Here is a 27,704-nt window from a genome sequence, read left to right as displayed (position 1 = left end):
GGTGAGGGCAAACACTGGTAGCTGCAGGAATACCACTTGGTTCTCCTTCACCTCGATGTGCTATAGGTCCATTCTGCACTGGTAACCGAGGGTCCTCTCGTCAGGTTGATCTCTTCCTCCATGACTAAATAATCCACCGGTCCATTCATCTCTGGCAGCGTAGCTTTTACAGTTTCCTCGGCTGGACCGGAAGAGCGACACCTGAATTATTAATTGCCATCTGCTGTATGCTGCCATGGCTCTTGGCAGGGAGAGAAGCCCATGAGCTGGAGGGAATTAAGGGTAGAGGAGGAGATGGAAAGGGCAGAATGCTGGCATTGAAATGTGTAATAGGTACCTGTGATACTGAGGGAGCCAGGAGGCCAGCATGGGCTTTGATATGCTGATAGGTACCTCAGGTAGCCATAGTCTCTTATGCAAAGGGGTAAAGAAAACAACTCCTTTTGGTAGATGGGAACCAACCTGACAAGCTCCTGAGAAATGCCGGCTTTTATCTCATATCCAGAGACCCTCCTACAGTCCAGGTTGAGCTCATTTCTGAATATTTGGACTGCCTTTGGGAGTTTGGGGAACAGGAGTTTCCTTTGGACCCGCCTGTATGTGTACAGTTACACAGACCTCAGGAGCATCATTTGTACCATATGTACTCTGGTAGATTTATCGTAGCAGTTCCTAGTTGGTGACAGCAAAATGTTTTGTGGGGTAGAAACAGTCTTTGATTCTCACAAAGCATGATTATCCCAGGTTAGACCCAAGAGGGCTGCTGAGGCTCCAGCTGTCATATTCACCACCCTGACCACAGAAAGGAAAGTAGGCCATAATCAAATAAAATGAACTTGAGAGCATACTTCTTTGACAGAGTTTCTTTAAAAGAAGAGGAGGAAGAAGAGGGGCTGGAGGGGGAGAAGGGTGGCCGGGGAGATGGCTCATCCGGTAAAGGTTCTTACCACTGAGTCTGACCTGCATTCAGTCCCTGGGCCCCACATGATGGAAAGAGGGAACTGACTCCTACAACCTCTTTTCTGACTTCCTGTCCCCTGACACACACACAGGTAGATGTGCACTGCCCCACTCCCACAACAAATAAGCAAATAAGTAAGTAAGTAGGTAAATAAATAAATAAATAAATGAATGAATGAATAAATAAGTAAGTAAATAGATGTAAAAAGGAAAGAAGCTTCCTGCCACCCCCACCCATATATCTGTTGCTACCTTCCTAACTGCAATGCAGTCTAGGAAGCAGAGTCTCAGGTGGGCAGACATCACTCCCAGGAACACAGGAGTCCTGTTAGTGAGGAATTGGGGGGTAGGGGGGGAAGCCACGTGGCCATATGGCAGAGCTCCCCTGTGAGCCTGGACTCAGGAGCACTGTACAGAGAGATCCTCACACTATAGTCTAACTTAAGGAGGAGGCTAAGGTTTCTGGATGACCTGTCTGTCCTTTTCTGCATTACAGATCTGGTTCTACACCAACAGCATCTTTTCCAAAGCTGGGATCCCTCAGGACAAGATCCCATACATCACCCTGAGCACTGGTGGGATTGAGACGCTAGCTGCCATCTTCTCTGTAAGTCATCAAGGGCTCCTGAGAATGCCCCAAGGGCTAAGTGGCATATGGGCACCCAGGGAAATGAACAGGACTTGCTTATGAGGGTGGGCTTGTCATGAGACCCTGTCTGGCTTTGGGAGAGGCTCAGGCTCCATGACCCTTCACCCACCTAGGTTCTTCCTCTCTGTGTCTCCATTTCTTGTGTGTCCAATGAAAACACGCTGAAGCCTAGTTCTGACTGTGTGATGTTGGATTGTGTGCTCCACTTCTCTGAGCCTTAGCGGCTTCTCTTGAAGAAGCACTCACATCTGTCTTCTTGTGGAAGTGTGGTTGGTCTGTGCTTCACTCTATAGACACACACGGTACCTGTGGGGTTCTTCAGAAATGAAAGAGGGATGAGCTGACATCTCTGACCTCCAAGGAGATACTCAAGTGTTCAGTCTCCCCTGCTGGTCTCCACAGAAATGGGGGATGTCAGCACAAGCAGGCCAGTTTCCCCATCCCACTGCTGACTTTTCAGCAGATTCAATTTTTTTTTCATGACTTCCCTCCTACTGCTGATCCAGTGGCTTTAACGGGGTGCACCATGTAGCCAGGAAAGAGTCTGTATGAGAATTTGCTTTGGTGATAAAGGTTGTATCAGTCCTCCAAAGCCTGTGTTACATTTCCAACTCAGAACAGGGATGGTCTGGGTTCCCATGACAGCTCTGCTTCTCCTGAGACAGGTGAGGTTCACTTTTCCTGTTTACATAAGGACATGTTCCTGCCTCACAGGCACAGGCTGGGGAGTAAACAAATGTCACTAAGTGAGTGGCAGGGCTGGAGGAATGGTGCATGTCAGCAGGTGCCCACCATTCTATGTGGGTAGGTGAGTCACACCCTGTCGCCTGAAGTGAGGCTGCGGTACATATCCTTGCATCCTTGCAGAGAACATAGCAGGGACATTGTGTGTGTGTGTGTGTGTGTGTGTGTGTGTGTGTGTGTGTGTGTGCGTGCGCGCGCGCGCGCGCGCGCACGCACTCATGATTGAGCTTCAGAACTGGACAGCTCTACCTCCCATCCGGGACATCCACTTACCAGCAGGCTGCACTTAGGGAAATTGCTAAACATCTCTGAATGGATTTACACATTTATAAAATCAGCTTTTAACCCTTGTCATCTGTTAAAGCGATAAATCCACTGAGTGCTTACAGGGCAAAAGGCTTTATTAAGAAAGGAAAACTCACAAAACAGAACAGAGGAATTGTTGTGGGGTCCTGGAAAAGGTGGGACATGGTCCCACGCTGTTCTTCCACCTCAAACTGTCCCAGCATCCAAGTCCCACAAGGGAGTGAAGAGAGCAGCCTGTGTGCATGTGTCTCAAGTCTTAAGGGTAGCTGGGAGGTCACACCCCAGGGGTATGTTCTTCAGGGTCATAGGCAGGTAGAGCAGTTACCTGCTACATCTCTAGGGCTGCGCTTCAGGGTCATAGAACAGATATCCACTACAATCTGTGGCAGGCAAAATTAATGGATTCCAAAGATGCATAGGTCTGAAGTCATAGGCCATGAGATTGTGTCAAAGGGGGTCACAAGTGGGAGTAAGTGGAGGTTACCCGGGCTTATCTGGGCAGTCAGTGAACCTTTGAAGGAGCAAAAGACGAGGTCAAAATGTGAGGCATAAGGACATTGTTGCCTGGCCTGGAAGATGAGGAAGGAGTGCAGGCACAGAACCTTCGAGGCTTCTGAGAACTGGGAAAGCCAGAGTCTTTTCCTTCCCAGAGTCTACACCCCAAATGCTGTGAGTTTTGTCCTGTGAGACCTGCTCTAGACCTCTGGCTGCCCAAACCATAAACTGCTACCTTTGAGTTGGTTTAAGCTGCTTGTTAAAGTAACAGCAAGATACTTTAACTCTGCAAGAAAGAGTTGTCATGGAAACAAAAATCCAAGTCCACGGCGGCGGCTCCTTCTCCTCCCCCAAACTCAACATTCATCAAGTCCTCTGCTCTTTGCAAAGTTTGTGTGACCTGCTTTTCAGGGCCACTCAGACAACTTCACCCAACCCTTCCGGGTAATTTCCTATCAATAAAAGGGAGTCCTGATTATTTTTCCACTCTCTTCACTGAGATTTTTGACAGTCTATTAAAATGGCTCTGAGGCGTAATAAAACTGAGCCGGAAAGATGCGCTCTCTGGTCCTTTTGATCTGCGATTAATTTGGGCAGCGGCCTTCACTCAGTTTGCTGGCTGTAAATAATTGCTGTCTTTCAGAACAGCTGGTTTTTCCAGGCTGTTTGGGGGGTGGGGGGTGGGGGGGCTTCAACTGTGCTGTTCGGATGAGTGAACTTCCGGGGAGTGTCATTCACCCATGAGGATGACCGTCCACTGTGGTGTGGTCAGGGGCTGTGGGGAACTGGGGTTGTGTGGACCCAGAGCCATGGAGAGCCAGCTCTGCCTCTGGTAGGATGCACAGCTCTGCTTTTTAAAGTCAGGGTCAGAATCCACAGTAATGTGGCCCTGTTTGTGGCAGCGTGGTTTGGGACTATGCTATGTTGAACTAAACACAAATCTTTAAGGGTTTCTAGACTTCCCAGGGGTCCTGCAACTTCAATGTCACAGTCTGTGTTCTTTGTGGCCATGGTATGAGATACTGGATCTAATACATGCAGAGTATAAAGGTGAGGGGGGCAGGGCACATCGAGTCTCCTGGTCCCCTCGCCCTTTGCTGGTCACAACCTGGGTGATGTTGAGGCCAGGCGACCTGCTTTTCTGACCCCCACTTTCTTCTTAGGCAGTAGTGGTGCTAACAAGTCATCCCAACAGGTATAGCTAAGGACCACACTCAGCTCAACAGAGACTCAGTGACCTCTCACTTGTGACATGTGTCCCTAAAACTCAAATGCTGAAACCCCCAGTCCCTCTCAGTGTGACCTCATTTAGAGACAGGTCATTGCAGGTGCTGTTAAGTTAGGGTTGGGTTATATTAGAGTGGGTTGAGCCCCCAAATTCATTATGTCTTTACTAGAAGGGAAATTTTGGACACAGACATATTCAGGGAGACCACCACATGAATACTGGAGTCTTGATGCTAAATGACAATGATACCAGAATGCAGAAGGCCAAGGCAGACCTCAGAAGGCAGGGGTGAGGCTGAGGCAGACCCTCAGAAGGCAGGGGTGAGGCTGAGGCAGACCCTCAGAAGGCAGGGGTGAGGCTGAGGCAGACCCTCAGAAGGCAGGGGTGGGGCTGGGGCAGACCCTCAGAAGGTAGGGGTGGGGCAGAGGCAGACCCTGTCCTGTAGCCTAACAGGGACTAAGGCTCTGCCAGTACCTTGATCTTGGAGTTGCAGTTGAGAAAGATGAGGACCATCCCTGCTGCCTGAGCCCTTCTGTCTGCAACACACTATTCCTGCTGCCAAGAAAACTAATGCATGGCTGTTGGTTATTTAGACTGATTCCTAGTTCAGAGAACAAAGTGTAGAGGAAGTCAGCAGAGGACACACTCCATCAAGTAAAACCAGATCTGTGTTGGCCCCGGTCCACTCCCTGCAGGTGTGAGCGGCTGCTGGCGGCCTCCTCTGAGCTAGACAGTTCTGAGAATTAGAACTGGACAAGTTACTTACTTAGCACTTGCAGATCTGACTGTTTCAAAGACTGCCTTGCAGTTCATTCCTTCATGAAGGTGAGATTTTGGTTTTAGAAGCTACTCTGCTCTCTGCCCATCCCAGGCTGAGTCTTTCCCAATATTGATTCCCAGGCTCCTGACACTTGCCCATCTGACAGGATGCTTGAGGAATGTTGCACCCATTGTCCCAGAAGCCTCAGAGAAGTGCCATGGGGTTAATATCCCAATTGCCCCCACCCTCCCATCTCTGTTTTTGCATTTCAGTTGAAATATCTCATGCCTGTTTTAGCTTATTCCTCTTAAGGACCACAGCCCCGGCAATCACTCATGCTTTTGCTGTGGACACATAAATGGGTCTCTCGCACACAGTTGTCATTTAAACAGAAACCTTCAAGCAGACTTCCATATTCCTGGACTTCCTTGTGAGAGCTCAGCCCCAACTGTCCTGTTCCCTGCTCCCATCCTTCTGGAGCCAAGGCGTTGTAGACCAGGGAGTCAGGGATAGCTGGGATGGGGATAGAGATGCACAAAGGGTCAGCATCGAAGTGTCGCTTGACAAATATGGGAAGAATTCTTTCCCTGGGGAGACGTAAGCAATCTCTACCCCATCCTTATAAGGCCTCAATAACAAACTACACCAAAATTTACCCTGGGGAACCAGTGAGTTGAGGGGCTTGCTTACAGACCATGGGTGAGAGGTTACTGGCAGGGCTGAGGAGGCAGAGTGGCTGAACTAAAGTCTTCACCCAGCATAGATGACAGTTTCCCTTAGCTGCCTAGACAGAATTCCTTTTCAATACTCTCCCCAGTCTGTGTCTTCTAGAATTCCAAGACCCCAGGCTACACACAGATAGGGCAGAATTGCAGACATGACCCTCCACACCCCACCCCTACTCTAAGGGAACCTCATCAGTGCACAGGCCAATTCTGATGGACTCTTGCAAGTAGACACATCCCACCTGGTGGAGATGGCGGCTGTTTTGCTTAGAGGACCAAATTGTAGAACAGGGTACTAGAATATTGGGCCTCACCTGCACCATGTATTCACTGAGAATTCTTATCACAATATGATAATATGAAAAAAAAAATCCCCTTGAAGTAGACCATGCATCTAAAAAGCAAAGAAAAGCAATTTAATACACCAGGAAGGGCATATAGGAGAAAGTTTTTCAAAATTGGGATAAGCAGAAGTTTCTTAGATTAAATGCACAATCATGAACCATTTTTTAATTAATAAATTGGATTTCATCAGACTTTAAGTTTGTGACTATTTAAAAGACATTGCTGAGAAAATGAAAAGGTGAGCCACAGGCTGGGAGACTGTATAAACATCTGACAGGGAGCTCGTGTCCTGAATATGTAAAGAGCACTGAGAACTCAAGAAGAACTGCACTCCGAAAATATCTGAACAGATCTTTACCAAGGAAGAGTCTCAAAGGTCAGAAAGCACAGGAAAAGGTTCTCAGTACTGTCAGGGGAGTTAAAACACACAATAAGATCCTGTCATTCACCACAAGAACAGGCAAAATTTAAATCCTGATAATTCTAAGTGTTGCCAAAGAAATGGAGCAACAGGAACTCACACACTGCTGGTAGGAGTTTAAAGTCATGTTACCCCTGCAGAGAATGTTTTTGACAGTTACCCATTCACTCACCATTCCACTCACAAGTATTTACCCAGGAGAAACAAAACCTACGTCTACACAGAGACTCGCATGCTGATGTTCATAACATCTTTGTGCATGAGAGACCAAACCTGGAAGCGACCCACTGTCCATCAACAGGAGTATGGAGAAAACAGTTGTGGTCTATCCACCCAGTGGAATATTGCTCAAGCACAAAAAAGAACTATTCATGTGTATCACAAACAAGACAGGTCTCAAAAACATTACAAAGATCTGTGTGAAATTCTAAAACTGATGAAATTCTAAACCCAGTGCTGGAAAGTGGGTCAGGGGCTGCCTGGGGCCGAGAGAAGGGACATAGGGGACGTTTGGTGGGGGTGGGCATTTTCCATATCTCAGTTGCAGTTGTGGGTAATAGGTAATTGGTAATATAAATATAATAAAACAAATATAAATTTGTTAAGAATAGCTACGCTGCAGAATTAAAATGAGGACACTTCATTGAACATGATTGTAACTCAGTAAAATTGATTTTTAAAGCCTAAACAGAAACGTGCTGTCTGCTCAAAGGTCCCAGCACATTGTGGGAGAGACAGTGACTGCAGAGGGGACCTTAGAGCTCAGAGTCCCCAGAGGGGCTTCTCAGAGCACTGGAAGCCTGGGAGTTGGTTACTAGCTGACATTGGTAACCAATAGCAGTTGTTCATCTTTTTAATGTTGTTGTTTTGTTTTGTTTTGTTTTGTTTTTCGAGACAGGGTTTCTCTGTGTAGCTTTGTGCCTTTCCTGGATCTCGTTCTTTAGCCCAGGCTGGCCTCGAACTCACAAAGATCCGCCTACCTCTGCCTCCCCAGTGCTGGGATTAAAGGCGTGAGCCACCACCGCCCGGCTGCTGTTCATTTTGAGTTAGTGTCTTCCCTGGCAACTTTAGTCCAGAGTAGGAATACCCTGTCACGATAAAACCTTTGGACAGGCTGAGCTTCGGTAGGGCTTGGAGAAGGGAGTACACCAGGAGCCCTGGCCAGGTAGGATTGAGTGTGTTGGGTGTGGGGGGTGGGTGGGTGGAGAGTGTTCCTCAATCAAGTCTCTCCGAAAGCTGTCTCCTCAGGGCCTTCCTAGACCTTCTTCTGAGCTCTGTCTTTTCCCATGTAAAGAGCATGTTCCAGCTTCAGGCTGGCTTGACTTCCTACTTCTTCAATGACCCAGGGAATGCATGTCTCCTCCTCAACAAAGGCCCTGAATATCGGTGTCATGATATAAAATATTGGTTCTCAGCCAGCTTGTATTTGAGGGCATGCTTTCAAATGTTGACACTGTGGTTGGCTCACCTCACTTGAGGAAGCGTCTCTCACATCTAGCTCAGGGCCCTGCACTTGGTAATGTTTGAAAACATGAATATGAATAAATAGCATGTGTCCATCTCTGTGTAGAATGAAACATATTGTCACATCTGAGTGTAATAGATCTTTTTTTTTTAATGGTCTTACTAATATTTTTTATTATTATATTTGTGTTTTAATTTTACACATCAGCCATGGCTTCCCCTGTCCTCCCCCCTCCCGCCCCCACCTCCACCTTCCCCCCAGTTCCTCCCCTCTATTCCCATCTCCTCCAGGGCCAAGACTTCCCTGGGGATTCATTTAAACCTGGTGGATTCAGTACAGGCAGGTCCAGTCCCCTCCTTCCAGGCTGAGCAAAGTATCCCTGTGTAAGCCCCAAGGTTCCAAACAGCCAGCTCATGCACTAAAGACAGGTCCCGGTCCCACAGCCTGGATGCCTCCCAAACAGTTCAAACTATTCAATTGTCTCACTTATCCAGAGAGCCTGATACAGCTGGGGGCTCCACAGACTTTGGTTCATAATTCATATGCTTCCGTTCGTTTGGCTATTTGTCCCTGTGCATTTTCCAATCTTGGACTCAACAATTCATGCTCTTACAGTCCCTCCTCTTTCTCCACAATTGGACATCTGGAGCTCCCTCCACCTGGGGCCTGGCTGAGGATCTCTGCATCCACTTCCATCAGTTATTGGATGAGAGTTCCAGCTCGACTGGTAGGGTGTTTGGCCATCTGATCACTCAGCCGTTAAAGGCTAGGCTCACAACCAAAAATGTAATACATCTTAATCCTGGATTCACTTCACAAGGCAGGTTCAGCCCACTGTAACCACAGAGACTCTTAGTGTAACTGTTAGGATCCTGGAGAAGTCCCACAAGAAACTTCTTATATCCGTGTATGCAATCAGCAAGAGTGTTTATTATCTCAAGAATAAAGGTACCAGCATACTTGGGACATACATCCAACACAAAGGCAAAATGGTGACCCTGAGAGAATTTCACAAGTTCCTTTTAAGCACAGCTACGGGGAGTTTCAGGGACAAATAGGTCATCTCAGATAGGATTGGCTTACATGAGTGGCAATCATTTTAGTGTGTTCTACTTGGCTAGTGCTAGCAGGAGCTGGTTAAAGTTACAGTTTTTCCATTTGGGGGAAGGCCTGGACAAGTCTCAGGCTTTGTCCTTAATTGGTTATTACCTTGAGCTACTGGGGTGGAGGTGGGGTGCTGGCTCTGGCCTAGTACGATGACTGGCTATCTCCTTCATCCCTGCTGTCATGGACATTGAAGATTGGTCATCCTTTATTCATGTCTTTCTCAGAAACTGTCTGTCCAGTTTCAAGAGGGAGGAACTGAGGCCTAGTTTTTAACTGAGTTATTAGAAGCTTGTCATATTTGTCAGGCCTTCTCAGTAACGATGTGACACATTAATCTCTAACTGTGACACGCTAACCTCAGCCTGCTGTTACATGTGTCAGAATCAGTATAACAATGTAATATGCTGATCTCACTGTAACCTGGTCCCCTGTGTGATACTGAAGCTTGTCTCTGGCAATCTCTGTATGGATTTCAGTGTCACCAGGGACTCTAGATCAGTTCCTCTGAAACACTGAGGAGACAGAGCCCCCCATCCTCCAGCTCTGAGTGTCTGTTAGCCTTGGACTTCTCATGGTTAGTCACAGGAGTGGTCTCCACACATTGGAATTGAGTGACATTTCAAATGGCGGCAGAAATTTGCTAGGGTGGGTGTTGAAAATGACCCAGAATAGAGCACAGGAAATGCCGTGCCAGGGAGCTGGGGAAATAGCTCACTTGGTGAAGAGCTTGCTGTGCAAGCCTGAAGACCCGAGTTCATTCCCCAGAACCAGGATTAAAAAGAAGCAAGGTTCAAGCTTAGAGTCCCAGTGCTGGGAAGGCTGGGGCATAGATCTCTGGGCATGCATGAGTAGCTAAGAATCCCAGTGCTGGAGAGGCCGGGGCATAGACCTCTGGGCATGCATGAGTAGCCAGCTTAAAGTAACCAGTGAGCCCCCAACAGGGAGCCTGTCTCACATTAAAAAAAAAGTGGATGACAGCTGAGCTGACGAATGACTGAAGGTGATTTGCTGGCCTCAACATGCAAGCCCACATGCACACACACACACACACACACACACACACACACACACACACACACACACACACACCGACCTGGGGTCAGTGGACAGAACTCCTGTTTTATTCAGTAACTCTATTTTCTAGTCTTACTTTTATTTATTTTATTTAAAATTATATGCTGAGGATTTCCCAACCTATCCAAAACTAACTGATCATTTTTTCCTTCCCAGGTATTTTCTACCCAGATCCTCTGGTATTTATTTTACAGCTGGGGTCATGGGTGGTCTTGTAGACTGAGTCCTCATGAGGAGAGAGCATGCAGGTTTTCAGAAGCTCTTTGAAGTGGAAGAGCATTGGTCCAGGTCCACTTCTGTGTCTTTCTGCTAGTTCCCTCTGTGACTTGGTGGGTGCATCCCAGGACTGCTCTGAGCCTCTGATCTTGGGTGGTTCTGACTTGCTCTTGTCATGGGGACCCAGCTCCCTGTTCCTGGTGCTCAGGACCCTGTGGCCCCACTAATGCCTCCCCTTTGATGGGTCCAGCTTTTGGAGGCCTAGGAACTCCCTCCCTCCCTCCGCCCGTCCCTCCCTCCCTCCATCCCTCCTTCTGTCTTCCTTCCTCCAACTTCCCCTCTCCTTATTGCCTCTCCCCACCCTCTTTCCCCACAAAGCCCTGCTCTTCACTTCTTCCATGACCTTCCCAGGCCCGCACATCCCTCCACAGCTCCCACAGAGTGAGCTCACTGCCCCCTCTTCTCTGTCTTTGCTGCCCTTGCCATGCACACTGCACATCTGCTTTGCTCGCTCCATCAGCACAAAGGGCCCCATGGCAGCCAGGGGTGCTTCTGGAGTCTGGGGAAACAGTGATATGGGGACTTCTAGGGAGGGCAGGGAGGAAAGAGGGCCTGGCGATTGCTCCGTGTTCTATGTGTTCAACAATCGGATGTGAAGATGGGGCAGTGGGCTGCTGCAAACTGGGGGCTCTGCCTGTTTCTACTTTGGGAAACTTGAGATCTTCAGAACCAGAACAGATTCTGTAGACATCCCTGCATCACTTATCAGCCGTATGCCTTGGCCAAGTTCCCAAAGTCTTGGCTTGTTTTGTTTTTTGGTTTTTTTTTCCACTTGTATAATGAGACCAACAAGGCCCATTTCCTGGGGTGTTTGTGGGAACTAAATGATTGGTACTGGAAATGTGCTCCGTGCTGTGCCTGGAACAGTGGGTGCTCAGAAATGATCCCCCCACTCCTGTCACCTAGACTAATCCCATGGCCGCACAAAAGGAAGTGAAGTCACAAAAGGGCTGGCCTTCATGTTCAAGGCCCTGGGGCCACTTGAGGCGGGAGTGAGAGAGAGCAGCTCTCCAGGCCATCCTGAGACCAACAGTCAGTCATGCTGCAGTTTCTGCTCTGGTGAGCAGGCCCTGCTGCTCCTGAGTGGAATTCAGGCCCAGCCTGCCTTTCCTCTCATCTCAGAGCTACCCTGCAGAGACACTACCATCCACACTTCCCAGGTGGGGAGACTCAGGCTCAGGGAAGGTCAGTCACTCAGTCATCCATCCTTCATGCAAGGAAGGCTGAGAGGCTGAGCCAGGACTTAGCCCAGGGCAACCTGTCTTCAGGCCCATGCCCCTCTGGACAGCTTTGTTGCTCCATTCTCTTGGGTCAGGTTCCCAGGAGGCAGAGTTTGGGAGGCCCAGATCTGCAGAAAAAAAAAAAAAAAAAGCCCTTCCAACCAGTCAGGGTATCCCCACCTGCTTCCAGTGCCTGACTATGCACTGAAGGCCCCTCCTGTCTGGACAATGTCGTGCCTGGGTGACCTGGCCCCAGGCTGCTACCCATAGCTGGGTGTCTGAGCTGTCATCTGGCCTGCAGGGCTGTATTCCTCAGATGGCAGATGCCACTCATGCCCTAGTTCCTGCTATGCCTAGATTGCAGCCCCCATTCATCTGGAGAGAAGGCCCACCGCCCAGACAGCTTCTGGCCCCCAGTGGGGATCAGGGCACAGGGTCCTGGCGGTGACACTCCAAGACTTCTGGGCCTGGTCCCTCTTGTCACCTGAGGCTCCATCTTCATGACCCTCCACAGCGTCACCACTTGCGCTCACCCGAAGCAGATGATTTTAATTGATTGATTGATTGATTGATTGATCAATCGATTGATCGATCAATGCGGGACATTTTCACCTGTCATTTTATTTCCACCCCCTCTGAACAGCCCCCTTCACTTTCTTGTCACAGGAATTCTGTTGTCTCCTCTTCTCTCCCACTCCCACTGAAAATCCCCTTCCCTCAAAGGACTTTAAGTCCGCCTGCCATAGACACCTGCTCACCCGTGTCCACCACTGCTCTGTTCACAGTAGCCAGGAAATGGAACGCTTCCAACAGATGAGTGGATAAAGAAAACAGGGTACATACACACAACGGAATATTGTTCAGCCACAAAGAAAATTGAAATCATGGCTTTTGTAGGAAAATGGATGGAACTTTAGATTTTTTTTTTTTGAGACAGGGTTTCTCTGTGTAGCTTTGTGCCTTTCCTGGGACTCACTTGGTAGCCCAGGCGGGCCTCGAACTCACAGAGATCCACCTGGCTCTGCCTCCCTGAGTGGTGGGATTAAAGGTGTGCACTGCCGCTGCCACCACCACCACCACCACCCGGCAACTTTAGATATTTATGTCAAACAAAATGAGCCAGATTCAGAAAACAAATACTACAGGCTTTCCTCCCATGGAGATTGTGTGTGTGTGTGTGTGTGTGTGTGTGTGTGTGTGTGTGTGTGTGTGTGGTGTGTGCAGGGGTTGAGGAGGCGGGGATATTAGGAAGAAGACCACAAGAGGGCAAAAGGAGGTAGCACTCTCATAGGAATCTTCCCACCTCTAAGCCTTTGCTCCAGTTGACCCTCTCCCTGCTGATCTCAATCATGAGTCTTCACAGCACCGTGGGTTCAATTCCCTGCCCTCTCACTTTCTGCTGTGTGGCCTCTTCCAGGTTATTTCATCTCAGATCCTTGATGTTCTTTCTTTGAGAAACAGGGGGGAGGGGGAGGGGGAGTCACCTAATTAAACAGCAGGCAGTGCCTTATTTAACCCATTCAACCTCTTAGATGCCTTGGGAATGGGGTGGGGGAGGTGACAGTGTTCATCTTCCTGTCACAGAGGACCTGAAGTCACAAGTGGAAGTCCAGACTGCTGCCAAGTGGTAGAGCCAGGATATCAGCTCAAGCCTGCTTGGCTCCAGCACTTGCCTATGGTCATTAGACTTTAGGGGCATTACCTTTACCCACCTTGGTGACAGACAGAAATGTCAGTGGGAAGAGACCAAGACACTTCCACAGCTGCAGGGGCTGCATAAAAGGTGGTCCTCCTGGATCACAAATGCTGTGTGAAACTGACCTTCCACTGTAATTCAGGGTCTTCCAAGGTCGTCTACAGCCATCTGCCATCAGTTCCCAGGACTGTGGTCCCTTGTTATTGGGCTCAAAGTGAAATAACTGTGTTTCCCATCTCTTTTGCTCCGACTAGGGCCTGGTCATAGAACGCCTGGGACGAAGACCTCTCCTCATTGGTGGCTTCGGGCTGATGGCCCTCTTCTTTGGGACCCTCACTGTGACGCTGACCCTGCAGGTGAGACATTGTGCCTGTCACTCTTTGAGGGAATCAGCAGAGAGCTAGCTCTGGCTTCATCACTTTGGAGCCTTGGGCTTGTGGGCTTAGCCTCTCAGCAGACGCCTCCTGTGAGGCGTATTTCTCATGGAGCTTCACTTCCAGAGCTCTGGGTGGCACTGGTGATGGGTCCTGGAACTTGGAGACAAGACACCTGACTTCTGACCCTGCCACTGCCACAGATGAACTGTGTTGTGGTGAGCAGGATACCTCCCTTCCCTGAGCCTCAGTTTACCTCTCTTTGGAGTAGGGGGATTATGTTAGATGCCCCTAAGGTGTCCCATCCTTGCAAGGAAGCTGAGCTCTGCCTGTCAGGTGACTTCTCAGTAACCACCTGTCACCTGGATTCCTTGACCTGGAATCCTGGCTTTTCCACTTACCACTCTGCTGGCTCCTCTTGGGCCCGAGCTCTACAAAGGAAAGTTGTTCCTGTAGCCTGGGATGCTGTGAGGAGTAACTAACAGCATGTAGAGTGAGCGGTCCAGGAGCACACATGTGTGTTTATGTGGAAGAACAATTATATCCACTATCCTTACAGAATTCAGGGTGTCTCTTTTTAAAAACTTAACATTTAATTTTCCACATATGGGTGTTTCCCCTGCATGTATGTGTGTGTGTGTACCACATGTGTGACTGGTGCCCACTGAGCCCAGAAGAGGGTGTCAGATCCCCTAGGAGTGGAGTTAAAGGTGGTTGTGAGCCACGAGGTGAGTGCTGGGAACTGAACCTGGGTCCTCTGCAAGAGCAACAAGTGTCCTTAACTGCTGAGCCATCTCTCCAGCCCCTTTTATGGAGAGACTGCCTCCTTTTATGGAGAGAAAGTCCAAATCATAAATAGTAGTGAGCAACGTTTCACGGCTGGCTGATGGCAGAGATGGGGTTGGTTCCCAGGGTCTTTATTACAATCCCTCACATCTTTCCCTCCCACTCCCTACCCTGCTCGGAGCAACCTAGATTCATCAAGCACTTACTGGGCTGATAAGTCTTGGTATTATTTTCAGGAATACATTTTAACTTTGAAAGTTGGGCATCTGGGTCATCAGCAAGATATCCTAACATTCTAAATGGTTCAAGAATGAGGCAAGGGTGGTGTGGTGATGTCAGAAGCCTGTCCTTCAGAGGTGGTGCTGAGCTGGCTCCTCCTTGGGGGCCAGTGTGTTACCTGAGCTGGCATTTTTCCATATCCAGACATATAGTGGTCCTGAGCTGGGTGGCTTTCAGTGTCCCTCTGAGGTTCTGAGAGAGGCTGTGGAAGCTGCTCTGGGGTCTATCTTTCTTCTGCCTCAAGCATCCCCCCAATCTAAGTCCCACACTGCAGGGCCTCGGAGCTCCCTCAACATGTACCTATAGATGAGTCACAGCCCCTCTGGACATTCCATGAGTGCGTTAGCCCTCCACACTCATGGAACAGCAGGAGTATAAACATGGTGCTTTACACAGTGAGAATGATAACTGAGAGAAATTTCAGTGCAACAATACCTGAACATTGTCTCCGATGCTTTGCTTTAAACAAAGCATCCAATCGCTGTTACTTATACACTTATTTACCGCTTCTCGAATACAGGGGGGAGGGAAGATGGGGGGGGAGGAGGCTGTGGAATTCTGTAGGCATCATCTCATTTCCCACATCTGGGAAATCAGAGGACAGAATGACTCTGATGGTTGCAATTTCCAGCAATTGAGGCTCAGGGATATGAAATGCCTTGTCTCACAGATGGAGTCAGGAAAATGCAGGTCCCCTAGACATCCTGCTGCTCCTTGCCTGTTCACATTGCCCTTTTCCTGCAGGACCAAGCACCATGGGTCCCTTACCTAAGCATTGTGTGCATCCTGGCCATCATCGCCTCATTCTGCAGCGGCCCAGGTAGGACACCTTCTTGTGTTGTGCCTGGCCTGGGGGACTAGGGTGTGGCTCAGATATCTCCTTGACTGGTAGGGAACTTTGGGCCCAGGAAAAAGCAAAGTCTAACGAGGGGAAAGGGTGTGCTCCAGCTTTAGACCTTACTGGAGTGCAGTGGGCTGCCTTCATGCTGCCCACAAAGGGCAGATAGGTACATGCTAACCGACATGCCTGCCGATGGTAATGTCCAAGAGCCCAATAATGACGAACCTGGGATGCTGTGTGCCGGGCTTAGGACCGACTTGTGAGGAACCAAAGATAATCAAGGTCCATCTGTGCCTCAGAGAAGGCACAGGTGCTGAGGAAGTTCACTGATGAGGGTGGCTAGGATGGATGAGTCACTGCTGATCAGCTGCACCCTAAGAACTTGAGAGTAAACTCCCTCGGGGTTCCTGGCAGCTCCAGGGAAGGCCATTGTCACTCAGTAGCAGGGGAACCCAGCCCCTATCCACCATCTTGCCCGGTGCCTGCTGGCTGTGGAGCCATCAACTGGGAAAGCTGGTTCTTCTGGTGCCTCCGTTTCCTTGTCTGTCAGATGGAGTGTTCTTGAAGGCCTTGCCATTTTCCTGGCCTTGTGGCTGTGTCCAGCTAGAGCCTCCCTAAGACTGGTGCTAAGAGGTAGGTTTAGGGCATCATCCAATGGGGTTGCACCCTCTCTTCCTGAGGGGGTGTTCATAGCCATGCTTTGCTTTTTCTCTATGTTGATGAAGACTAAATTGTGGGGCTGGGGCTCAGTCAGTCCTATATTGCCTGGTACGCAAGATGATCCCAGCATCTCATTCATCAGTCAAAGTGACACCTGACTGTTAGATTTCTAGCAAAACAAATGGAATTAAACTTCTGTCTCATCTAGTGCTGCTAACTTTCAGACACCATGTTGGTTCCTATTTGTGATTGTTGGATGAAATGCATTTGTCCCCATACTGAGTACCAGGGAACTGTGATGAGGTGGCCGAGGGGGACTTGAAATGATCGTGGAAATGCCATGCACACCAGCACATGGACACATACCCTCACCATAAAGGCAGGGCTTCAGAATGGCTCCAGGACAAAGGAGACATTGTGCAGACTAGACTCATGTCCACTTGACATACACTAGAGTCATTCTGGAAGAGGGAATCTCAATTGAGAAAATGTCCCCCACCACATTGACCTGTGGTGGATAAGCCTGTGGTGATGTATTTTCTTGACTGATAATTGATGTGGGAGGCCCCATCCCATTGTGGGTGGTACCTCCCCTGGGCCGCTGGTCTTGGGCGCTATAAGAAAGCAGACTAAGCAAGCCATAATAGCAATCCAGGAAGCAACACTCCTCCATGGCCCCTGAATGAGCTCCTGCCTCCAGGTTCCTGCCCTGCCTTCTCTCGGTGTCTGTAAGCTGAGACAAACGCTGCCCTCCCCAAGTTGCTTATGGTCATGGTGTTTTATCACAGTAATAGAAACCCTAAGACAGGTACCTGCCTGGCAGGGCAGCGGACTGTCAGGAGGAGAAACACCAGTGCATGCTGCCGCCACCTAGAGACTTGAGGTGTGGACAGCAGCTTCTGTAGAGTGCTGACTATGTGGTAAGCCCTGTTTCTAAATGTTTTGACTCTCACAAAAATACTGTGGGAATGTAATTAGTACATCAAGACAGATGCCCAGCTTTTCCCAGCCATCTGAGGGTGCACCTTGGTCCACTGTTGTCCTGTCACTTACACAGGAAGGGTCTCTGCAAACACCATGACCAGCAGAGTGCCAATTCACATGAGGCAGGGAGGGCATCCCATTCAACAGGACTCAGTAGCCAGTGTGTGTTCAAACTTCAAGAGTCTGACACCGGCTAGTTTATTTCCGGCATATTTAAGCACAGCACAATTTGCAAAAAAAAGCTTCTTGATGATAATTAACACAATCCTATGTGTACAGCAAAGCTTAAGACATGCTTACATTGAAACTCTTGCAAAGTACAAGTGACATCTTCCATAAAGACAGGTTCTATAGATTATATACAGTAACTGAGAAAGGAGGCTTCTGGTAAACAAAGTTCCTGATAAGGATCTGGAGACAGAGAGAAGATGGCTATAGGTTGACTGAGGTAAACATAAGAATCTGTGGGAGCCCATGAGGTCTGGCCATACAGATGGTGCAGAGGTCAGGTCACCAGGCTATTAACACCTCTCTTCCCAGCCTTCTCGTCAGCAAACCGGTTATACATCTCTCCCCTTGAAGAGACAACCCTGCATGTTTAACATTCCTGGTTTCCCTAGTGCTCATCTGTGAGCAGGAGGACCTCCATGTCTCCTACCACTGATGACCAAGACCTGCCCCTGACCTCTCCTGTGGGCCACCCCTGAGCTACCTGCTACTATTAGACCAGGTGCCTCCTGCAAACAGTGCTGAGCATGTAGGATGCTCTCTTGCCTTCCTGCTCTTCAGTACCACCCTGAGGTAGGATTGGCATGTTGAGTAGAGAAATGATCAGGTCATTTTCTTTTCCTTTTGTATTTCTATCCAAACTAGCCTTATTCTCAATCTAGAGATTGAAGGGAAAGCAGTTCAGATTGATTTCCTGCATCACAGAGCTGAGAAATGGTGGGTGTGGACCTTCTCTGTCTTGTCCTAAGAACCATGATCTTAACACTTGCATACATACCTGGCTGGTGAGCATTAACTGCTTGCTAAAACATGAGTAGGATTAGATTCATTCTGAGACTGACCTACAAGTGTCTAAAAGCGTTTACCACCAAGTCTGAGGATCCGGGTTAGATCCCTGGGATCCACATGATAGAAGGAGAGAACCAACCCCCTCCAGTTGTCCTCTGACCTCCACATACATGCCCACACATACATACATACATGTCATCTTTTTTTAACTACTCAGAGGAAAAAAGGCCTACACCGAGAATTCTGGATAGGAGGAGGGGGCCTTCCACTTTCTTCTTCCCAGGATAAGGTTAACCTCCATCTCCACAAATCTACCACGCATGTGTCTACACAAGACACGGTTTTGTCACCCATGTCCTGACAGACCTTCTCAGCTGAAGGTGACTCCGAAGAATGATGATGTTAGCTTCCGGTTCCTGCTTCAGGCGTCGTCACTACTCAGAAGTCGGGGACTGGCCTTCGGCTTTGGCTCTTAAGTTCAGATCCCCAAGCCATAGCACTTAGTATTGATGGGGGAGCTTTCATGTCTCAGGGTGTGAAATACTCAGCTCCACACCGGGTGTCCACGGGCTCCCTCCAGGGAAATCACCTGCACCCTACAAGCACAGATAAGCTCTCAGTCCTGACCCTTCACCCCCAAACCCTGTGTTTGCTCAGCAGCCATGCTTCTCTAGCAAGCAATGATCTCAGCCACTACATGCACTGGTTCTAGGACCACAGTCAACTCACATCGACAGTGCCCAGCCCATGGCCTTGGGGAGATTACCTATCTAAGGGAAGTCTAGATTGAGAGAGCCTCACCAGCTACCTAAGCCTTCAGGGCAGAGCCCATCCCAGGAGGAGCTCTCTGGAAAAGTGAGGAATTAGGATATTGGAGGAATAAATGACTGAGATTCCTCCTAGTATGGCCTCCCCATAAGGAAATGATAGTAAACCAGGGACCTGCTGGAATTATCCTCCCAGGAGGACACACAGTAATTTTCCCCAGACAGCTTCTCTCCTGAGCAATCAATTTAAGGAAACCTGACAGGGAGTTGAAGTCAGGCAGAGGGGAAGAGAAAACACAAAGACAGCAGCTTCCTTCTACATATTTTATGTGTGTGTGCAGCCCCAAGGCAGCTCAGAGAATCTCATCAACAAAGCACTTGAAAGCCTTGCTTTGAAGGACAGAAGATCTCTACACCTCATTTCCAGTCTGAAGGCCGTCATGAGGGCCTGACACCTGGAAGGGAGATGTGGGCTTAGTGGAGAGGACAGAGGTACCCAGAGGGTGGATAGTCTTTGAGGGTGGGAATTAGGATGGCGATGAGCACCCGAGATGATGGGGTTGGCCCCATAGGATATGCCAGGTGCCCACTTAGCTCCTGTCCCATTTGAAAAGGGGTCTCGTCTACTTGTCATAATGCCTTGGCCCTCTGGAGCCTTTCCTGCAGGTAGAAATTACCTGAGTACTGGGTGAAGGACAGATACAGGAGCCCTCCAGCTACACAAGCCAGAGTTCCACAGAGGGCCTAACATCTCAACCAAGTTCTTGCAGATCCCACAGGAGCATCTAAAGTAAGGAGATGGGTACAGAGGCAAGTGAAAAGATAAAACAGAGTCCCGGCAGTGCCCTCCTCACATCTACAGAGAAGGAAGTGGGAAGGTCCTGTTCCTGACCTGAGGAAGCCCTTGGGGAGTCAGACCCGGTGGCAACCATTTTCAAGGGGTTTCCAGGAGAGGGAGAGGCCAGGACTAATGGGTGCTGCATGGCTAGTATTCTAGATTCATTTGAACACTGTTTATACATTATCCATTCTCGTTCTGTGTGTTTGTGACATTGGTTCCTAGATCTTGCAGTTGGTCAGGTCTGGGCTCTGGCCCCTAACCTGGCACAATAGTATACAACAGATGGGAGTGAATTTCATCCACCCTGGGTTCAAATTCACCTATAGCTACATGGTCTGGTGTTAAAAAGCAGAACAAGAGCTCTGGCCCTGCTAGTAGATTCCACCACCACTAGGTCATGAGCCTACAGATTCAAGTCTCCTGCACAGTGGATAGTGTACATATGACCCCAGACATTCCTACCTGTTGAATAATGAACAGGTATAGAAACAAATGAGAGATAAAAGGGGGGAGGGAGAGAGAGAGAGAGAGAGAGAGAGAGAGAGAGAGAGAGAGAAAGGGAGGGAAAGGGAGGGAAAGATTGAAAGAGGCAGACAGACAGATTCCCATGCATGGTTTTGGCCTTCTCACAAGTGAACTAAGCAGTTTAGATGGGATTCAAGTCAGGTGACTCTGTCCCTTGAGGAGTGAGAAAATTATGTCTAATGCAGAGTGACAGGAAAATTAATTTCTAGTCTTCATGACAAAGCAGAAATTATTGGCTAGAAAAGGAGGTACATATACACTCATACAATTAGAGCCATAAACTGAGACACATCTTGACACCAAACCAGTATGTGGTCATGATTCTTAAAAGACAAACCCACATATTACAAAATTGGGCTGTCATTGCCAAGGACATATCAATGAATTTAAATGAGGGTGAGGCTTACCTCTGGAGTCATTGGCATGTGTTATTAATAGTAGTCCCTTCTAGAAATAGGAACCCAGCCTCATGCCCATGTCCACACAGGGACTTGTAGAAAGGTCCCCATGACATGAGCCTTCTGAATTCAGCTTGTGAATGCTAAGACAGCAATGTGAAGTTGTAGCTGCTCCAGGGCCTGGTAGAAGATGGTCCCCAAGGCAGGGCAGTCAAATGGACTTAAAGAACCATTATGTGAATGGTCTCCTCTCTGATCTGAGGGCAAGGCTAGAGGGATCAGCAAGACAGAGGCCCCAGGACCAGCCACAGTGGGAAGCAGTCCCATCCTCATGACCATCCAGACATGTGGAAAAATACATGGTGAGACTGTAGCCTGGAGGGAGGCTGTGTAGTGATGCACCGTGGCTGCCTTGTGGGAGCTGTCACCCTTCAAGCCCTGGGTGCCTTGAAGTCAGAGACCTGTCAATGGGCTTCTGCAATATAGGCCATCCTAGTGACCAACTGAAGTATATGAGCATAGTCTCAGTGCATAGGGACCCAGATCAGGAATTCAGTGACAGAGGAAGGACTGGGGACAGATGGGTAAGACAAGGAAACTAGCGTAGAGTGAAATCATTGTTTTAGTCTTGTTTCCGTTGCTGTGGTGAAATATCCTGGCAAGAGTGACTCTGAATGAGAAAGGTTTACTAGCTTACAATTCCAAGTTAAAGTCCATCACTTCAGGGAAGTTAAGGCAGGAGCATGAGGCAGGTAGTCACATCTACAGTCAAGAGCAGAGGGAAATCAATACACTCATGTTTATTAGTGATCAGCACCTCTTTACACATACACAGTATGCAGGGAGTCTGTCTAGGGAGGGGCACTGACCCACTATGGGCAGGTCTTCCCACCTTAATTAATGTACTCAAGAGAATCCCCCATAGACAAGCCCACAGCCAGCATGGCCTAGACAATCCCTTGTTGAGACTCTCTTCCTAGGTGGTTCTAGATTGGCCAAGTTGGCAATTAAACCTGACCATCACAGTAATTTGCCATCCACATTAGTCATTACTCAACAGATTACTTGAGACAACCTACTTAGAAAACAGAATGGGGTTATTTTAGCTCATAGTTTGGGAGGTTCTGATCTATACCATGACCACAACAACTCTTATGAAGGAAAACATGTAATTGGGGCTGTCTTACAGTTCAGAGGTTTAGTCTATTATCATCACAGCAGGAAGCATGGCAGCATGCAGGCAGACATGGTGCTGGAGAAGGAGCTGAGAGAGAGAGAGAGAGAGAGAGAGAGAGAGAGAGGGGGAGAGAGACTGGGACTGGCTTGAACTTCTGAACCGCAAAGCCCACCCTTAGTGGCACACTTCCTCCAATCATGCCACACCCTATGAGTCTATGTTTGCATTCAAACCACCACAGGTCTGCATTAGGTTGGGTGTATTGGTCCTGGGATGAGGCAGTGTGATACCGACAGCACCTAATAGAACAAAGCTGATTGTATCACCAGCCAAGGGCACCTCCTCCATGGCCAGAGAACCTCCCACATAGCACCACCTTAAAGCTTCCACAATTTACCAAGTGCTATTAAGAAAGCTTTTAAGACTTGAACTCTTTAACGGTCACTCAAGACACAAACTATAACACACTACTTCAACGCCCCTCCATGCTTCTTAGTTTTAAAATACCACCATGTCTCCTCTTGGTTCTATTTCTGTTCAGAACTCTTATTGTCTTCTTGCCCAAAGTGATTGTGTCCATTCCCATGGCTGCCAGAACAGTTTACCACAAACTGGGTGCCTGGGATAGAAGTACTAGACCTAGGTATAGGGGTGTAGTCAGGGCCACACTCCCCACAAGGCTGCAGGAAAGAAGTTCCCACTGGCCTGCCATGGCCCATGCTGGCCGCCACCATCCTCAGTGCTCCTTGACTGTGACAGGTGTCCATGGTGCTTCCTAATCCTTATCCTCATAAGGACACCAATCAACAGGTGTCAGCCACACATGACTTGACTACGGCCTCAGCTTAACTTGGCCATGTCTTCACAGACCCTTCTTCCAAACAGGGCCACTGTCACAGGTACCAGAGGTAGACATCAGCACATCCTCTGAGGACATGATTCAGCCCATGTACATAGTAGAAACCTTTAAAACATGGCCATTCTATATGAGAAAAATGTATTCCAACTCAGCAGCCAGATATGGTCAGAATGAATGTGATAATGTAAGGGCTAAGAGTCAGCAAGCCTTTTGTGTAATGGGATTGCTCTGAATCCTTCAGGTGGATAACCATGCTTCATCTTCAGCCAGTCTTATGAGATAAAGCAAGATTAGACTCTTGCTGCCCAGGGTTGGAGGTCACAGAACTTGTCTGGGATGGCTCAGGCTAATGTATGGGTGGACACCTGTTTGGTTGATCCCCTCTCAAAAGAGTAATTTGAAGAATATTTGGTAGTCAGAAAACTGTGGGGAGAACACAGGGCAAAGCCATAGCCATGAATGTCTTAGTCATCGGCACATGACTGTGATCACCAGGATGGTGCCCTCTATCGTTAGAGGTGGGTAAAGCAAAGCATTGCACTGACCAGACCGTTCATCACAAGTCAAGATTAAGCTACCAAAAGGCAGAAGGCAGAGATGAACACCTTCCAGAACGTATAGCACATTTGGCTTTCACTTCCTTGTGAGGGTTCAGAATCATGTGGAATAGAATGAAGGGGTTGCGGGGATTTTATACGTTTTCAGGCAGTTCCTCGTACTGTCTGAAGAGTGAATTTTGCATTTCCCCCTTCTGCTTCATTTCATCGCTGTAGTCAAAGGTTACCTGGAAGATAGAAGGCATGGATGAGAGGATGTGGTTCCTACATGATAGGAATTCATGTGCACCTTTCTCTGCAGCACTATATGGTTTAAAACAGAGCTATACATGGAACAAGCAACAGGATTTGTTAGAGGGGGGCATGTCCACACATTTAACGTATTTGATTCCCTGGTTTGGAAAACGAGAGTTTGACCCTCAGAGGTCCCCATCCCAAGAGACACCTACATGCTACACCTGGTTTCTTTCACAAATGTATTTTCTTCCAAAATGCATTTTCCTTCTTTGGCTTTGGGTGAATTGACCTTAAGCTGACCCTGCGACCTTCATTGATGAATCCTGAGCCCTAATTCCTAGCCAAGAGACAGAGATGCCATCTCTTACTGGCTTGTGGCTCTGTACTCTTACAAGTTTGCTGCAACTGGGTCTGATGCCACAGGGACTTAGGCAAAGCCTTGGCTCTCTTTGGGTCTCAGTTTCCCTCTCCGAGAGCAGAAGGGGGTGTGACCAGATGAAGTGTTCCCTAGTTAAATGGCCACCCTTGAGGGCCCCTCTTCAGGGCTGAGCACCTACTACCACCACAGCATCTCCACACTTCTGGAAGTTGCTAAGCAACCAGCCAAATCTGCCCCCCTGAGTCTGGAAGCCCCTAGACACTGTCACCAGATCCGCCAGTTCCAGCCATGCTGTTAAAACTGCCTCCTTCCATCACCTCAGACAACCCTAGAGGCACGGCTTCTCGCTCCCTGTTAGCACAGGAGCTCTGGGGCCCTGAAATCCCCACAGACATTGCCCACAGGTTGCTCCTCAGGTCAGTGCCAGCTTCATGGTCTGTTTAGTCAGAGGTTTAGTCACTTTGAGTGACATCGAGGAGGAAAGATTGAGCTTGGCTCAGGGTTTCCAGTTACAGTGCTCAGTTCTGTCAATGGCAGGACCAGGATGGGCCAGAAGGTCACAGAGGTAGGACTGAGCAGAAAGAGGCGGTTCACCTCAGGGTAAATAGGAAGTAGAGCGGGGCCAGGGAGACTGAGTAGGTATATAACTTTCAAGACACACTCACTGAGACCTACTTCAAGACATCCTCCAGTGAGGCCCTATGTCCTTTAAATTACAGAGAGAGAGAGAGACAGAGACAGACAGACAGACAGACACACACACATACACACACACACACACACACACAGAGAGAGAGAGAGAGAGAGAGAGAGAGAACCAAATATTCAACACACGAGTTCTGTAGGTAGAAGACATTTCCTATTTAAACTATAACATGTTCCTCTCTTATGGTGGATTGAATAACATCTGTCAAGATTCAAATCTAACTGGGTCCTTAGAATGCGACATTGCCTAGAAATAAGGCCTTTTCGAACAGTTAAGGCTCTTGAGATGTGATCAGCTTGAAAGGTCAGGAGTCACCTGGAAGGAACATTCCAAGAAGCACAGAGCTGATTCTCCCCCAGAGGCTTTGGCAGGAACAAGGCACTGCCCAACCCCAAGCTTCCAGCCTCCAGGTCTAGGATGACAATTTCCTGTTTTAGTAACCGACCACATTTATCTTCATTTGTTACAGCAGCCACGGGAAACTAATCTGTCCACTGTGATGCCAAGAAAGCACTTTGTCAGCTCAGGCAGTATAGGCACACAGCAGGTAGCCCTTGGAAATAAAAGGTTTCTGCCATCCAGTGTGATGGAAGTGCACAGACAAGCTGCTCAGTGAGGGTACAGCGCATGCTCCACGTGTCTGGGAAGACCAGGGAGCCTACAAAGCTCCCATTAGCTTCCTGCAGCTGAGCACCTGCTCCACCAGGAGCGTTGCCACGTGCATCCATCCCTATGACCACAGCATCTCGCACAGGAGACTTTCATTTTCACTCCTGAGCAGTAGGGGAGCTCCAAGGGGTCTTGTGTAGTCCACACGCACCACATGCAACATAGACAGGGTACACCCAGAATTTGCCTGACTCTGAGTCTGATCACCCCCTCCGCACCCCACTGCCATTCTCCTTTGAGTCTCTGGCTGCTCGGTTTTCCTTCTTATCTTTCCCCACAGCCATGGGTAGAGTTAATTAGGGAGCTTGCTGCCTGCGAGTTGAGTTGGAACATACGGCTGTGTGCTTTATGATTTTCTGCCAAGCTCTCTTCAGAAAGGCTTGTCTTCAGAAGAAATTGTGAGCAGTTGCTTTCTTAAAAAAAAAAAAAAGCTCTCAGTTCTAATGGCTAAGCCTGGGTGATTGATGATTGATTGATTGATTGGTTGGTTGATTGATTGGATTTTTTGTTGTTGTTATTTGACATAATTTCTTTACTGAATCGGTAGGAATTTCACATCATGCACCCTCGTTTCACTCACCTCCCAGTCCCCCCATGTTCTCCCCTCATCCCTGCAGTGTTCCCCCCAAAAGATCAAAACAAAACAAGCAAACAAACAAACAATAACTACAACAAAACCTCTTTGATCCTCCATCTTTCCCACCTCTCCAGCACCTCCTCATTCATCCTGGTGTCATTGGGAGCCACGGTGTGTCTGTCACACAGCATATACCCTTTTGTCTAATCAGCTTTACTTGCCAATGTTCATTGCAGTGAGTCACTGGTCTGGTTCAAGGCCTCTGGTTTCTGGTACACCGTCATCACTGGATCCTCACTAAAACTCCTCTGGGATATCCCGTGTCCACCCTGAGTCATGGAGATCCACAGAACTAGTCTCTTCATGAGCTCTAGCAGATCCTGTGGGCCTGTGTGGTAACTGAGCTGGTCAGTCCAGGCCACTGGGGCTGCCCCCCTCAGGTGAGGGGTGGAGCCAGCTCCCCTACACTCACACCATCAGGGTCAGTTCCGCCTTACCTATGGTGAGGGGTGGGGCCATCTCTCCCAGTGCGGGGGTTCGGGGAGGGCTCTTCCGAGAGGGTTGGAGCCAGCTGCCTTGCTACGGTTTCCAGCGAGGGGCAGGATCAGCTATCCCAAGACCAGCAGAAGGCAGGGCTGGGTCAGCATGGCCCTCTGATTTCATCACACATGGTTCCTATGTCCCCTGAGGTGGCACAGGCCACAGACATCAATTCAGATATCAGTGCATCAGGAACATGGACCCAGACATGGCCTTCGCTAGCAGTTTGGCCTGGATGACATCCTGGCTCTGAGTGGAAGCACAGGTCACTCAGATCAGGATGGCTCTGGTGGCCGCAAGGCCCCTGGACACCAACAAGGCCACAGATTTTGGCCCCGACCCCAGGTGTTCATGTAACCTTTGGTGGCAACATGAGCCTCAGATTTCAACACCGACCCTGGCTGCAGTAAGGCCACGGACCCGTACACGGTCCTTGGCAGCAACCAGGTCCCCATTGCCCCAGGTGGCAGTACAGACCATTCAGATTGGCACAGACCCAGTGGTAGTGTGGCCTTTGGACACTAACATGGCCCCAGATCTTGAGTATCCATGTGGTCTTCAATGGTAACAGAAACCTCTGACATCAACACAGACCCTGGCTGCAGTAGGGCCATGGACCCCAACATGCCCTCAGCTGCAGCTCTGGCCTGGATATTACCATGGCACTGGGTAGCAGCACAGGCAGGCCACTCAGATCTGTATGGCCCCAGCTGCAGCATGGACTCAGGTGGTTGACCTGATCCTGGGCATCCATACGGCCCATGGTGGTAACATGGGCCATGGACTTCAACACAGACTCTGGCTTCAGTAGGACTACAGACCCAGACATGGTCTTCAGCAGCAACCTGGGTCCAGACATCACAATGGCCCCAGGTGGCAGGGCAGGTCACCCAGATCCCCCAGTGTCCCTCAGACACCAACATAGCCTCAGGTGCCAAACCAAACCCCAGGTATCAGCATGGCCCTCATGGCAACAGGAGCCATGGACATCAATGCAGACCCTGGGTGCTATACGGCCACAGACCCAGACTTAGCCTTTGGCTACAGATGTAACCGTGGT

The 27,704-nt window shown here is 48.9% G+C and overlaps 1 protein-coding gene across 2 annotated transcripts in view; it reads left to right on the top strand.

The window, feature by feature from the left end:
• Slc2a9 (solute carrier family 2 member 9) overlaps nucleotides 1–27,704 on the top strand; it is a 133,683-nt gene that overhangs the window by 84,191 nt on the left and 21,788 nt on the right. For both annotated transcript variants that reach the window (XM_036201124.1, XM_036201123.1), the window contains exons 8-10: nucleotides 1,457–1,567; nucleotides 13,726–13,827; nucleotides 15,655–15,730. In XM_036201124.1, coding sequence (XP_036057017.1) covers nucleotides 1,457–1,567; nucleotides 13,726–13,827; nucleotides 15,655–15,730 — 289 coding nt within the window. The remainder of the gene's footprint in view (nucleotides 1–1,456; nucleotides 1,568–13,725; nucleotides 13,828–15,654; nucleotides 15,731–27,704) is intronic.

The sequence above is a fragment of the Onychomys torridus genome, chromosome 10 (genome assembly GCF_903995425.1).
Source record: "Onychomys torridus chromosome 10, mOncTor1.1, whole genome shotgun sequence".
NCBI lineage: Eukaryota > Metazoa > Chordata > Mammalia > Rodentia > Cricetidae > Onychomys > Onychomys torridus.
The sequence above is the reverse complement of the archived record's forward strand: the minus strand, read 5'-3'. Positions and strand labels throughout refer to the sequence as shown.